At 36.9% G+C, this 16,483-nt stretch overlaps 1 protein-coding gene across 1 annotated transcript; it reads left to right on the top strand.

Moving 5' to 3' along the window:
• Nucleotides 1-6,197: 6,197 nt before the first annotated feature.
• On the top strand, nucleotides 6,198-15,144 carry LOC108042516 (nuclear cap-binding protein subunit 1). The gene is made up of 4 exons (XM_017120841.2): nucleotides 6,198-6,396; nucleotides 6,464-7,889; nucleotides 10,857-11,166; nucleotides 14,529-15,144. The coding sequence occupies exons 2-4, from the start codon at nucleotides 6,481-6,483 to the stop codon at nucleotides 15,066-15,068; spliced, it is 2,259 nt and encodes a 752-aa protein (XP_016976330.2). The 5' UTR covers nucleotides 6,198-6,396; nucleotides 6,464-6,480; the 3' UTR covers nucleotides 15,069-15,144.
• The last annotated feature ends 1,339 nt before the right edge of the window (nucleotides 15,145-16,483 follow it).

The raw sequence follows: 16,483 nt of genomic DNA, 5'->3' as shown, positions 1-16,483 counted from the left end.
CAGCCATTCGTCACGGACTTATTATTGTTTACTTTGTCATATTTTCCCAATGTGTTTTTATTATTCTGTGGGCCGCATTCGTACTCGTATTTAGATTGCCTCTATTTGTTTCTGCATGCCAGCAGTGATACTTTGTTTATTGTCTCGGTCAGGCCAAATCAATGCAACGACTTTTCTGCGGTAAATTTGGCATTTGGTGTTTGGCGGGTGCTTGCTGCGATTTGGCCATAAACCTTGATCAGTCATTTCTGGAGGGGTCTCAAGTGGATGAAGTTATTGCAAATTTTCTATTCATTGGATAATGCCGTATTGTTGGCAATCATTGCAATGATCCCAGTGGCTAAATGCGGCCCAAGATTCCGCTGCCGACGGCCAAGTGTTCCATCAAAATTAAAGCTTTTAAGCCGCTGCCTGAAGTGATTCGCTTGTGTTCTAATTTGCTTACGCAGCGAATGCGCAATTAGCCACTATTACATTAATAATACGCGTACTTGTCTTTGGCAGACCCAATGGTAATTGAAAAAATGGCTATTTCGAATATGGAAATCGAAAACGAAATTGAATTGAAAAGCGCACATTTGGCCAAAGAGAATTGTCTGTACTTAAGAGCTTAATAGTGCGCATCTTGCCTTATTGCATCTATATCTGAACCTGTTCTGATGTTTTATCTGCACTGGGAAAAACATTTTATGCCGAAGTTGGAAAATATTCTAAAGGCTGTAGATATATAAACCATTGTATTGACGATAGCATTGATAAAACAAGAGAGAACGCTATAGTCGGGTGCCCCGACTATCAGATACCCGTTACTCAGGTAAAGGGAGTGCGAGGGAGATGGAGATAGAAACTTTGATCACGCATAACTTTTTAACGAATGGTCCGATTTGAAAAATTTCTTCTACATTTCGATAGGTATTGATAAACACAATAAAACTGCATTTTCACTTTTCCGAAATATTTAAATTTTTAAAATCGTATATAAGCGAATGTGGGCGTTAAAGGGGGCGTGGCACCTTTTTGAAACAAACTTGCGCTGCGTAGGAACTCCTAGAATCTGCATGCAAAATGCCAATCTTCTAGCTTTTATAGTTTCCGAGATCTCAGCGTTCATACGGACAGACAGACAGACGGACAGACGGACATGGCTAGATCGACTCGGCTAGTGACCCTGATCAAGAATATATATACTTTATAGGGTCGGAAACGCTTCCTTCTAGCTGTTACATACTTTTGCACGAATACAATATACCCTTTTACTCTACGAGTAACGGGTATAATAAATATTTTCACGGCCTAGCTACAAATTTAAATCGACAATTCACTTCAGAGATGAAATTTTTGTTTTCCGGCGCAGTTAAGTTCCTTGATTCAGAAAACGACTTTCACAATTTGTTAATACTCAATCAATTTACTGGTGGCTTGTAGAGACTTGTATTTTGTGGTCTTTGTCAAAATTCCACTCTCGGGTAGAAAAAATAAAATTAATTTCGGTTCCTTAAGTGCATTTTTTTAAAAGAAAATTATTTATGCGGCTCATAAAATTGTTATTACTAGTGAAATGAGATGTTGATGACCAGAATTGGTTTACAAGAACAAAAATATAAGGGTCATGAAAAACTTAATTTGGGCCATTATTTTACAAGCCGAAAACCTTTTATTAAAGCAAATTTTGGATTTGTATGAATTTTTTTACTGCTTTTTTTCGGTCATTCAGTAAACAAGTATATCAAAATCTCGCAAAAATATATTTGCTCTACCCTTGCAGAAGGTGCAATAATTTTTTATACAACATAGTAAATAAGACACTTCTTGATGAGCATCACCAGGGGAGAACAAACTAGTCTTCCAGTTTTATAGCTATCTGGATAAATATTTCCAAAAAGTGTTCTTTCCTTTGCAGGCAGTGTATAGGTCGGAATGGCAATTGAAAAAATAAATTTTAAAAATACAACTTTGCTGTTTTTAAACATATACAAATTTACTCCGAGATAGATAATTATACCCTTGCAGAGGGTATTATAATTTTAGTCAAAAGTTTGCAGTGAAAGAGGCATTTCCGACCCTGTAATATTCTTGATCAGCATCACCAGGAGAGTCGATCTAGCTTTCCGAAAAGTTGTCTTTCTTTTGAAGGTAGTATATAAGTCGGATAAAGCCGGATCGGGCGACTATATCATTTAGCTCCTATTGGAACAATCGGAAAATAAGATTAAAAAAAATTCAAGAAATATTACTTTACAATTTAGTGTTGGTTGTATTAATGAAAAACCCCTTTCTGAACTAGAGAGCTGCCACGGGAACGATCGCAAAAATATGTTAAGTTTGGTGTTTCTTAAACAATTTTTGTTTTTCTTGCTGCAGTTGTCTTATGATAAACTTTTTTTTGAATCAACATCTTGAGTTTTATCAAAATTGGATGACAATATGCAATAGCTGCCTTTCTGGCGGTATGGTTCTATGGAGTTTATTGGCGCTGTGTAAAAGCTATTAACATAAAACTGATCATATTTAATAATGATAACGGATATTTATGTACGTTTATGTTTAAATACACTGAATATAACATTTTTCAAATTTCTTTTTTGCGATTGTTCTCACGGTGTTTTAAATAATGTCGTCCGTTTTTTAAAATTAAAAAAATTAATAAAATAAATAAAGTTTCTGAATATATTAAAAATGAAACTTTATATTTTTTCAATTATTTCTACGATTGTTCCTGTGACAGCTTTATGATATAAAGGGGAAAATTCCTCCTGACATCTTTAAAACTGAGAGATTAGTTTGCGTGGAATCAGCTCGTGTGGTCATAGTGATGAAGACAACATATACTTTATAGGGTCGGAAATGTCTCCATCACTGCGTTGGAAACTTTTGATAGACATTTAAAGATGGCTGTTAAAAGTTTTCACCTAGTTGTTCATTAACCTTTTTCCTCAGTGATAATCAGATCTTTGGTCTTGTGGCGACGCTAATGTGCAATTGGAAACCGTCGAGCCGCCACTCAGATCCCCCTACATGTAATGCAGCGGCGCTACGATCATGTTATTATGCGTGTGGCATTGTTTACAAATTACGCCCTGTCGCCGCTCCCGGCCAGACAGGAAAGACTCAAGGATGTCGGCAGGACAGTGAAATATGTGTGAACACTGTTCCTTATTTCCTAGGGGTCCAGATCTTTTGGCTGCTCAAGTGGCCGTTTACGGAGGCGCGGTCAAGGTGGCTAATTGGGATCTCCACTCGAAGTCTGTCTAGACAGCTGTTTTGCGGTGGTCCTGCGCCAAGTGGCTTGCTTTGATTGTCGCCCCGGGACTTTTACGACACATTAGTTGACAATTGTTTGGAAACAAACATCTGAAATGCATCGCCAAGGCGAACAAATTGAAGGAAGCGGACCACACAACTGACGCAAATAAACTCGAACCGTACTCCAAATAAGCAAAACAGGCTGGAAAACAAACAATTACTTGCAGAATGGAAAAATCGATTAAAAGTAAACAAATCGATTAAAGTATTATATATAAGTATATAATAATTTGTGTGTGCTGTATGAATTATAAAGCGACGGAATCCTGATGAATCATCCAAATAAATTAATCTCATTTATATTTAAATGATAAATATAATAAAGTTATTGGGCTTTTTATCATAACCTCTGCGAGGGCACCAATCCTTTTAATAACCCGTTTAAAAACAAATGCCCTTGCAGTTTTTCGTTGTTACTGCAACACATCTTTTTCTGTGTATTCCAAAGCTGGGGGAATGCATTCAATTTACTAGTGAGTCCCAACTCCATTCACTCATATTTATCCCCTCCATCCGTCCGTATCCATCCATCAGGGCCATCAGGTGTGTGGTGGCGTTGGCTTTCTGGATGTGAATGTTCTACGTTCGCCGCCGTTAGAAGCGCAATTTGTTTACGCTACTTTCTGAGCAATAAAAGCACAGACGGCCATGTGGGTGGTCCCACCTTGGGCCTTCAGGCTTTATGCAGTCGCTGGATATGATGTAGATTACTGGTGCCGGAATGGATTGAGATGACAGCTCCCTCGCCGTGTGCTAATCATCAGTCGCTCTTCGGAGTTGTTCGTGTGGAATTAATCAGAGCATTGTGTGCGGATGCAGCAGGATGCGGTGGGTGACTGTAATCCCTGTGAGAACTAAATTGAATCATAATTGAATTGATTTCCAGCGAAAGCGGCCACTTGCGACTGTCGGAATCGAGGGCCCTGGGACAACCATAGCTGTATATCTGAAGTGGCCGCCAAATTATTAAACATAATTGCGCCGTAATGAAGCGATATCTGCGCCTGGGAAAGGGTGCAGCCACTCAAGTCGAGTCAGCTCAAGTGCTCATTGAACTCTAATGGAGATGTGATGGCTTATTCAGTAGTTTGTTGACCTCGAAGATATGACCCCTGGTTCCCCTTTTGCAAATGTGGCGCATCTTATTTACATTTAATTTAGCCAATAAAATTATTAAACAGCTAGTAACAGCTAAACAGCTAGTAAACGATTAGTAAGAGATCACCCTTCAGTGGTGGTCCTTCTTTAACCTGTTACGTGCGTGGGTAATAGCCGTGTAAGAAATATTACGGACCTCGTTGCTGCGAAACACCCAGCAACTGTTGATAAACACATCAAAAATAAAAATGACGGTATAATACTTTAAAAGCAAATCAAAAAATAACTAAAGGTCCATGAAGTTTGCAAATATAAGTCATTAAACTTAAAGCATATAAAAACAATCAACAGGCAAAGTAAAACGGAAGCATTGGTTTAATGTCAAAGTTTTTGCGAAGTTTTACCGAAGTTTCAGTGGTTATAATATTCAATTTTATACATATCTTTATAATTGTACACCTTTTTTTGTTTTTTCGGTTTGTAATACCTTTTTCAAGTAAATTTAAATAATGAAAACAATTAGTGAATTTTGTATAACCAAAAATAATAATATTACACATATTACTTCACGGTAAATACGTATCGTTTCGTTTTATTAACTATCTCTGCTATTTGTAGGTGCAAATTTATTTAAAAAAATAATTTAGAATCATAGTCGCAATAATAAAATTATAAGGTTATAAAATTTAATCGTCAATTTACTCTAGAGATAAAAGCTTCGATACCCAGATAATAAATAACAATAAAAATTGTATTTTATTGTACCTTCTTATCAATTGTTTTGTTGCCTATTTGAGAAGTCTTGATTTGAAAATTAATAAGAAAGGAAGCCAACTTGTCCAACTTTAACAAGAGAGAACGCTATAGTCGGGTGCCCCGACTATCAGATACCCGTTACGCAGGTAAAGAGAGTGCGAGGGAGATGGAGATAGAAACTTAGATCACGCATAACTTTTTAACGAATGGTCCAATTTGAAAAATTTCTTCTACATTTCGATAGGTATTGATAAACACAATAAAACTGCATTTTTACTTTTTTACTCCGAAATATTTAAATTTTTAAAATCGTATTTAAGCGATTGTGGGCGTTAAAGGGGGCGTGGCACAAACTTGCGCTGCGTAGGAACTCCTAGAATCTGCATGCAAAATGCCAATCTTCTAGCTTTTATAGTTTCCGAGATCTCAGCGTTCATACGGACGGACAGACAGACGGACAGACGGACATGGCTATATCGACTCGGCTAGTGACCCTGATCAAGAATATATATACTTTATAGGGTCGGAAACGCTTCCTTCTAGCTGTTACATACTTTTGCACGAATACAATATACCCTTTTACTCTACGAGTAACGGGTATAAAAACAGTGAAACTATGTCGGTTTTCCAATATATTCGATCGGTCCTATGGCAGGTATATGATTTAGTCGTCAATTAACATCGTCGTTATTAACATTAAAATTGCTTAACTTTATTTTAAAAAAAAACCAACTTTTAATTTTTTTCTTTTTGTTTTTCTGTCTGGAAAATTTCATTTAAATTTCTTTAAAATGCTAGATGCTAGTTTGCGTAGAAACGGACGGATAGACGGACGATGCTGATCAAAAATATATAAGCTTTACTGGGTCGAACATGTCTCTTTGAAAGGGTATTTGAATTCAACCTTATGTTAAAATGACCATGTGCAAAGTCCGTCCTTTACTTCCAAAAGGCTTATTTAAAATTCCGTTCAAGCAGGCCTTGAAGGTTTAAATGTCAACTTATTAAATTGCTTTCTACGGGTTTTCAGTCGAGTTGACGCAAGAGAATGACTCGCATGAAAATCGGGGTTAATTTTTTAATATCTTATCTGTGAAAAAAAACCGTAAAATAATTTTTAATTAAAATTTGTATTATCGGAGAGATAAAATTGTGTACAAAATCAAAACATTTTTAAAAAAAATTAATATATTGAAAATTGAAGGAACCCTAGTTATTTCGGACTCATCTTTACCAGAGGTATTATTAATTATTATTATTTTGAGATATCACTTTATCGTTTGGCTTTTGTTATTTTTATTCCCAGATTTCCGAGTTGAAAAAATGGAACAAGGTTGTCGCAAGCGTGGGCATTCGAGTGACGAGGACGTGGAGAACAGCCGCCGGAAAAGAAGTGTCGAGCTTAAGCTGGCGACCGTGGAGAAGTTGATGCGGGGTCTGAGTTTTCAGGGCGGCAGTTCAATTGAGCTGAAGTTGGAGAATCTCTCGTACTTGCTGAGGGATGTCTGTGCGAGTCTCAAAGAGGAAATCCTGTGCATCCTGGTGTCGTGCGTGGAAGAGCAACCCGGCCAGGCCAGTGCCTACGCCACATTTGTCGGCCTGTTGAATGTAAGGAGCTGGGAGTTCGGCGCCGCGTGCTTGGGATTCATGGTGCAGAAACTGTATGAATGCCTGTGCAATCGCGAGTGGTTCAAGTGCCAGGGAATAGTGCATTTTCTTGTAGCTCTGTACAACTGCAACGTAGTCACATCGTCGTCCTTGCTGAAGTTCCTCGCGAGTTTCGTGAGCGAGTGTGAGAACCAAAGCGATCCCGACGATGTGGTGGATTTCGTACTCCAGGCACGTCGCGATTGGTTGGCCTACTGCGTACTATCCGCCCTGCCCTTCGTGGGCAAGGATCTGCAGCAGAAGGCGGGATTTGAGAGCCTAATGCTCACGTTGCAGATCTACGTCAAGAAGCGTTGCGCGTTGCACACCCCCATGCTGAGTGTTTGGCGTGACTCCGAGCAGAGGGACCATCTGGAGTTGCTGTGGCATCAGGTGGACGCATTGCGCCAGGAGCAGTGGGTGGAACCAGAGCACCAGTTGATCACCCGTCCTTACCTGGCCTTCGACGGGACGTTGAGTCACGCCGTGCCTCACTGTCTACAAGACTTTGAGGTGCCGCCCCATGAGCAGGGATGCTGCTATCCTCCGACGCGAGTGCCCTTTCGCATCTTTTCGTACGACTGCGAGAACCTCCAATTGCCCTCTCCTTTGAGCATCGAACGGCATTTGTTGGAGGTGCAGATCCAGGACATGCTCCAATGCCATCATCTGGAGAGGAAGATTTGTGCCGATAGCCTCCTGGCATATGCCGCCTCAAAGCCCCAGTTGTCCGTTTATCACTGCATTGTAGAGGTGATTCTGGCCGAGATGCTGCAGTTGCCCAGTTCCCAGTGGATCACCCTCAACTATGGATCCATTCTGGTGGAGTTGTGCAAGCGCCAACCGAACAAGGTGCCCCAGGTGGTGCATCAGGCGGCGGACATCCTCTTCGCCCGACTGGACTTTATGAGCGTGGCCTGCTTCGATCGGCTGGTCAACTGGCTATCGCATCACATGAGCAACTTCGGGTTTCTCTGGAACTGGAAAAAGTGGGCTCAGAGTGTCTCCTTCCCAATCGATTCCAGTGCCACTAATCATCAGCCGAAGGTTGTCTTTCTCAGAGAATTACTTAAGAAGTGTCTCAGGTGGGTAACATTTACCTTATAAATTGACAATTAATTCACATAAAACTGAAAAACGTGAAGCTTGCTAAGTTCCCTTCCCAATTTGCTTACTTTTTTTTTTGATAAAACAAGAACTTCGGCAAGCTGATGTTTATATACCCTTGCAATTATTACAAAACGAGAACTTCGGCAAGCCGAAGTTTATATAGCCACGCAGTTATTACAAAACGACTACATTTCGATTTCTTTGCCTATATTACTAAAAACAATGAAGCTTTGTTGATTTTGCGCTGCATTTTGCCATCGTTTCTATGGCAGCTTTATAATATTGTTTTCCGATTTTGACAAAACTAAAAGCGCAATTCTGATACAGTAAATAATTACTATATCTCAAAGAAATATTTTGATAAACAGAAAAACAGCAAAATAAATTTTTAAAAAAATATAATTTTTTATTAATTTTTAGATTTTTCTATGGTAGCTATATGAATAAGATGTCCGATTTTAATTTAATTAAAACCGTTATTACATAGTATTTAAATATTACCAAATCCCAAAGAACAAAAAAAAATTAATAACAAAGTTATGCATTTTTAAAATTTTTTTACCGACTGTTCCTATGGGAGCTATATGATATAGTCGCCCGAGCCGGCTCGTTCCGACTTATTTACTTCCTGTAATGGAAAGATAACTTTTGTGAATAGCAGATAGGCTTAAAACCGAGGGACTAATTTGCGTAGAAACGGACGGACGGACAGACGGACATGGCTCGACTCTCCTGGAATATATATACTTTATAGGGTCACAAATTTCTCCTTCACTAACATTGCAAATTTTTGACTGAAATTATAATACCTCTCAAGGGTATAAAAATATCGGTTTGTTATGTATTAATTGTTTAATTGGTGTACCTCTTGTTAATTAATTATTGTTGTGAAAAACAGCCGTTTGATGACCAGCTCAGATATTTTTATTTATCCATGTATATTTCGTTTTTGGATTAGGTTATTCATATGGAAATATAAGAGTAGAAGTTATAGGTTACATTTTGACTCAGGCCAAAAAACCCTGGATAGTTTTCGAGATGTTAATTTTTTTATTTTGCTGTTTTTCTATTTATTAAAATATTCCATTGAGATATACTTACATAGTTATTATTTACTATATCAGAATTACGCTTTTAGTTTTGTCAAAATCGGACAACAATATCATATAGCTGCCATAGAAAAGTTGGCAAAATGCAGCGCCAAGTTGACGCAGCTTCATTGTTCTATAGGCATAGAAATCGATTTGTAATAACTGCAAAGGTATATAAACTTCGGCTCGCCGAAGTTTGCTTTCTTTTTTGTTTCCACTTAACTTTCATAACCCTTGCATTCACTGGGGAGTGAACCCGCCAAGAATAGGACTAGCTAGTTTTGTCTGCACGTCCCCACAGACTCTTCAGCTATGTATCTACGAGGATGAAGGCAGAGCGTCAGAAACTCCTGAATGTTATGATCAGAGAAGCATTTTTGCAATTGTGAGTTGCCAAACTTTATTGGTTTTCACATATGTAAATGGAGTTCTGTCGTTAAAGCTTATATTAGTGTGTGAAAAGTCAGTGATGTGGTTAGCGGTGTACATCGTAACTTTTTTTTAAGGACAAATATTTCCAGGTAACGCTGTCGAGTTTTTATTTTTGTAATTTTTTTTCGGTTTTTAAAGGCACTTTAAAGTTAAATCCTCTATTTTGACCAAAAATGTAACTTTTTTGTTGTTGTAAAAATAATACATTTTCCCAAAAACAAAAAACTCGACAGCGTTTCCTGAGGAAGTACAGTAAAGAAGTACAGTAGATTTTGCAGAACCGTGTACACAGACTTGGAAAATGGCAACTTTTCAGAAGAGCGTTTAAACGTTTTGGACACCCAAACATCGAATACAAAACGCGCAAACTTACATTAGTTAAACTGCTTATAACTTCGGAAGTTTTAATCGGATCAATCTAAAATTTTAACGCAAGATTCTTCAAATGTCGTGCATTCTGACAAAAAATAAAAACATAGACAAAAAATAATTAAATACCAAATACCAATAGATATATCAGTAGGTGACGACGAAACCGGTTTGGTTTGAACACGCCATTGGCGATTTCTTTCTACTATCGGTTCCATAAAGCTTTTGACATATATCAAATTTTTCACAAAAATTTCGAGGTTGGAAAAAAAAACCAAAACCATTCACACTGTAGTGGTTTTCTTTGCGTTATTTCACTACTGCCATCATCGTGTTCTGCATTCTGGCGAAATTCATAATTCATCGTAAATAAATTGTTTTTTTTTTCTGAAGAGTTTACAACGCAATAACAATAACATTTTGCCCTTATTGGTAAATTGTAAATAAATAAACGCAAGTACATTACGTACGTTATAATTGTACTCCCAAATAAAGTATATTATTTTTAATTGATTGCTCTTACAGATTCTCACATAATTAACCTTTTTTTCTAAACAATTTAATTTTACTTACGTCGTCATTACGTAGCAATGAAGTTTATCAGAATGCAGGAACCCGATGTCCTCAAGAATGAACTAAAGCGATGAAAACCACTAAAATGAGTGTACGCCTTTTAAGTTCAAACCGTCGCATTTGTCTTGCTTTCACAACAGGGGCAAAAATCGAAACTCTGGTTTTAATTACAAGTTGCATATTAATTTTAAACTGAAAACTTATTTGTGTGTGGTATAATAATATATTATATTAAAATTGTAGAATCTTCGGTATTAAATAGTGTAATAAATACGTATACTTTAATACTGTCTAAGTAAAATGAATTAATTAAATCTTTGTTTTTTTTTGGGTGCAGAATAAAACTCTTCAGTAAAACAGGGTAAATTACGTTAGTTTGAGGTTTTAATAGATTATGTATTTAAAAGATAAGCTCAAAGCTATTATAAATATAAGCTAATTCCGTTTTGCACCACAAAAATATTTTTCTAAATCCAGATTATCATATCACCAAAGAATCGTAGAGATTCAACCGGACGTCCTGGCCGGCGTTCTTCCGCCGGCTCCACTTCCGCACTTCAAGTTCGTCGACGAGTTGCTCCCGGGTGCGATGTTGTCAAAGAATCTCCTAGAAGCGATGCGCAGCAAGCAATGCTGCTCAGAAATGATAATCAGCCTTATAAGTGGCTCCACGGATATCGGACTGCTGCTCAAGATCAACGTGTTCACCCAGAACTGCCTCCACCTGGGATCCAAATCATTCAGTCACACTTTCGCAATACTAGCCAAATACCACTCGGTCTTTAAGGTGATATATGTTTTATTTTATTTTAAAACACGCATAATAATTAAAAAGTAACCACGAAATACAGTCGAACTTCTATAAATGAAGCTTTTTCTCCTACACAGAACTGAGTTTCTTAGTGAAATTAACATATTCTATTTATTTTTATACCCTTGCAGAGGGTATTATAATTTTGGTCGAAAGTGTGCAACGCAGTGAAGGAGACATATCCGACCCTATAAAGTATATATATTCTTGATCAGGATCGCCTCCTGAGTTGATATAAGCATGTCCGTCTGTCCGTCTGTCTGTCCGTCTGTCGCGTCTGTCTCTTCTACGCAAACTAGTCTCTCAGTTTTAAAGATATCGAATTGAAACCTTGCACACACCCTTCTTTCCTTTGCACGCAGTATATAAGTCGGAACGCCGGGATCGGCCGAAGATATCCTATAGCTGCCTTACAACTGATTGATCGGAAATGCCATAACATTGATGTTTGTAACGTTAGGAAGTTGGGATTTTTTATGGGTTTTATTTTTGGCCAATCAATTCGACCTACCAAATTTCATAAGGTTCGGCCGACCATATCCTACAGCTGCCATATAACTGAACGATTGGAAATTCGATAACTTTGGTGTTTGTTTCGTTTGAATCGTTTTCGAGAATATAATTTACACAATATTCTGCAAGGGTATATCAACATCGGCTCCGCCCGAAGTTAGCTTTTCTTTCTTGTTTTTACTTATTTTTATATTACACCCAAAAAAAATTGTCATAGAAATTAAACTATTGTTACACAAATGATATATTATCATACCCAAAATTAACATTTGCACTCTCTCGGTATACTTAACCCTTTTGTTATACTCTAGTATAAAAAAAATACTATGTAGAATGCATGTAGAAAACATTTCATACTATTTTGTTTTACACGTATACAATTTCCTGAGAGCTGTAGTATAAAATGTACAACATTTAGTTAATGTATAGCATTGAAATGGCTACCAGCAAAGGCATAGCGAACTCAAATATTATTTTTTTGTATTCCTTCCCTGCAGTACCGTTCATCACATTTTAATCGATGAATCATCACCAAAAATTCATTACTGCTGATGATTAATCGATGAATCTTCATCCAAAATTCATTTAAAATTCATCATCCTTTAATCAGTAATTCATCGCATTTTCCTCAGTAATTCATCGCTTTTTCATCGCATTTGCATCGCTTTTTCTTAGCTTTTTCATCGCTTTTACATCGCTTTTTTTTTCATCAGTAAAATTCATTCAGGAAATTTTCATATAAATTTGTTTTTATTTTATTACATTATTTAATTATTATTAACTTAATTCAATCTACACATGTATGTACGTTTTAGTTGTCTCGGAGGTGTTGAGGATGTTTGAGGTTTCGGTGTTTTTATACCCGTTACTCATAGAGTAAAAGGGTATATTGTATTCGTGCATAAGTGTGTAACAGGTAGAAGAAAGCGTTTCCGACCCTATAAAGTATATATATTCTTGTTCAGGATCACTAGCCGAGTCGATCTAGCCATGTCCGTCTGTCCGTCTGTCCGTATGAACGCTGAGATCTCGGAAACTATAAAAGCTAGAAGATTGGCATTTTGCATGTAGATTTTAGGAGTTCCTACGCAGCGCAAGTTTGTTTCAAAATGGTGCCACGCCCACAAGCCACAAGCTGTGGCCACGGTTTTGATGCTATTATGAAAATTTGAATTGATATGTATTTGTTTCGTCAATACCTATCGATTGGCCTAATACAAGTTTGCCACGCCCACTCTAACGCCCAAAAACCAATTAAACGCTTAAGCCTGGCTAGCGCCTACATTTCTAAATGGGGTAGATGGCGCAATACAATAGCGCCTTCTAACAGATGACTTTGGAACAGCTGGCCAAGGTGCTCAACAGAGTCAACGTTAATTCTCGATAGGGATTTCTATTAAAGGAAATTGCGATGGTTTTCATTTGTCAATACCGAACTATATCCAAAGAACTATGGAGGTCTGAGTATGTATGTAAGCATATACATATGTATGCATCTACATTGTACACAGTTGCAATTGCCGGCAATTATAATATTAAGTTGTTTAGCTGAGTAACGGGTATCGACTATAGCGTTCTCTCTTGTTTTTTTTGACTTCGTGCTTTATTTACTGGCTCTTCCTGACCAAGTATATCTAAAATAGAAAAATTATTATAAAATATATAAAAACTTACTGCGTTTCTTGTTTTGCCGCCGGCCAAGTCCAGCTTAGTTTACGCTGGCCCAACAGTTTTATTATAAGCTTCGCCTTAAATAATGAATAAATATATTAACAGTATATGTAGGTACAGTTCAAAATAATTAATAAAATAACACTTACCTAAATTTTTGATAAATTTAGTTATAACATTTCACAAAAAATCTCGATCTGTTCTCTCCGTTCTCTCAAATGCAAGTGCATCTAAAAACCGCTGAAACAACTTCGGTTGAAAACAAGGGCAACGTTAGGAGATGGCGTTAACCCGTTTTTAGACGAGGAGGCCAAATAATTCTCTCAGCTGCTCGAGGTTGAGAGTAACTTAATACCAAAAAATAAAAAAAAAGGGCAACGTTAATCCTATTGTTCTTTCCTTTACCTAATTTGTCTTTACATGTTTCGCTTAGCGTCAAAGCAGGGTATATAAAAGCATGTCCGACTATGCAAAATATTCACATAACTTAAATTCACTTAAAAAGGAATCCATACCTTACAAAACTATCTAAACAATTTTATTTTTAAAAAGTATTTCCATAAAATAATATAATTAATAAGAATCGAGGACTACACTGCTCTGCCGAATTTGCCTTTGGGTCTGCCGGCGTCGCAGTCCGCTACTGATGAAAGGGCGATGAATTTTTGTAGTGTAGAATTTCGGAACTGCAGGGTTTTTATACAATTATTTTTATAATTTTATTGGAATTATTTTATTATGAATTATGGAATTATTTATTATGTACATACATATAGACATAAATTATTTTTTTTTGTGGAGAACTTTTGAAATGAAAATACATATACATTTACACACATATATTGACCATAGAATATAGGAATTCCCTACTAGTACTGAGTTTAGGTTTCATATTAATAAGTAATAAATTAACATTAAGTTTCTGGGGACTCCCTATAGCTTTTTTTAAGCAAAAGTATTCAATTTGAACTGAACTCTTGTGAATGGTCGAAAATAACACCTCAGATAAGAATTCGTCTTCGGTATAAAAATGAACTTGCAAAGCAGAGTTTTTATTTGGAGAAGCCTCTTTTTGACCCGCTTGTTTCTAAGTGTACTTTGTTGCCCCATATTACGTAACAGAAAAAAACTAAACCCTTTCCTTTCCGTTATAGAATATGGCTGCTGGCGAGTCGGAGCAGCAGCATGCGATCTTGAATGGAATCTCCGAGGTTTGGGTCAACAGCGAGCATTTCCGGTTTGTGGTGGCCGAAAAGCTTCTCCGGATGGAGGTGCTTGAGTCCAGATGCATCGTGTCCTGGATTTTTGGCCCCTTGATGCGCAAGGAGCTTAGCAAGATGTATATCTGGGAGCTGCTCCACTCCACTGTGCGCTGGGTGAAGAACGTTCAGAAGCGGAATGCAACTGTGGAAGTAGATGGTCCAAATGGTTCTGATTATGTGGTCAGGAGCATCCTCCTGGACATCTTGCATCGCTTTGTAAAGGCACTTAGGGCTGCTCCGGTGGATCAGGAGAGATCTGAGCAGCACTACTGGTTTCACTGGGTTCTTGGTAGACTGCAGGAGACACTCTTTATATACGCTGATGACTACAAGAAGATGTCCTGCAAGCTAGTAAAAATTGCAGGGGATACTGACCTTAGGGGTGACATCTCAAAAACTATCCAGGGTTTTTTGGCCTACGTCAAAATGTAACCTATAACTTCTACACTTATATTTCCATATGAATATCGTAAACCAAAAACGAAATATATACGTATAAACAAAAATATTTGAGCTGGTCATCAAATGGGTATCTTTCGTAACAAAAATGATCTAACAAGAGGCATACCAATTAAGCAATTTAGAACATAACAATAATAATATTTCTTATATAATATTGAAGTGCAACACATAGATTAAACATTTATTTTGAGCATATTTTCATAACTTTTTATAATTAAAGTTACCTAATCTTAAATTATTGTAATCTGTCAGTGTTAGAAACTAAATTAAAAAAATGTTAAATAATGATACTTACCAAACAAAATATAGGTAGTTGCACCTAAAAAACCTTTAAACACTTAACTTTTCCGAAAATGATCGTACAGTATGATTTTGATTTGAAAAAATGAATGAGAAAATTGATGAGGAATTTTAACTGGTAGTGTCACACCCAAAAAAAAACCGAAAGCGTAATTTTAATAAACGTGTATTAAAAGGAAACTATCGACAGTATTAAAGTATACGTATTAATTCAATACCTAAGAATATATCTATACCGAAGGGTCTACAATTCTAATATGTGGTGTAATTTTTATACCACATACAAATCAATTTTCAGTTTAAAATTGATACTCCTGGCTTCGAGAAAAAACAAGAGAGAACGCTATAGTCGAGTGCCTCGACTATTAGATACCCGTTACTCAGCTAAACAACTTAATATTATAATTGCCGGGCAATTGCAACTGTGTACAATGTAAATACATACATATGTTTATGCTTACATACATACACACATACGCCATTGTTTGACTCAGACCTCCAATTTGGATAACTTGATTTGATAGTTCATAGTTCATGGGATATATGTAGTTCGGTATTGACAAATGAAAACTATCGCAATTTCCTTTAATAGAAATCCTTATCGAGAATTAACGTTGACTCCGTTGAGCACCTAGGCCAGCTGTTCCAAAGTCATCCGTATTGCGCCATCTACCCCATGTAGAAATGTAGGCGCTAGCCAGGCTTAAGCGTTTAATGGGTTTTTGGGCGTTAGAGTGGGCGTGACAAACTTTTATAAGGCCAATCGATAGGTATTGACGAAACAAATACATATCAATTAAAATTTTCATAATAGCATCAAAACTGTGGCAACAGCTTGTGGCTTGTGGGCGTCAGAGGGGGCGTGGCACCATTTTGAAAAAAAAAAACTAGTAATTCAACACCACATATTATAAGGCTCATACTCTGTAGTTTAAAATTTAAACCGAAGTTTGGATTCTTGTCCCTTGTGTGAAACTAGGACAAATGAAACTGTTCGAACTTAAACTTAAACTTAATTGAATTAGTAAGTATACTTTAGTACTTATACTTTCTTACTTTAACACTCGAATAAATAATGTTAACTT

The sequence above is a fragment of the Drosophila rhopaloa genome, unplaced genomic scaffold, assembly GCF_018152115.1.
Source record: "Drosophila rhopaloa isolate 14029-0021.01 unplaced genomic scaffold, ASM1815211v1 contig_155, whole genome shotgun sequence".
Classification (NCBI taxonomy): Eukaryota; Metazoa; Arthropoda; class Insecta; order Diptera; family Drosophilidae; genus Drosophila; species Drosophila rhopaloa.
The sequence above is the reverse complement of the archived record's forward strand: the minus strand, read 5'-3'. Positions and strand labels throughout refer to the sequence as shown.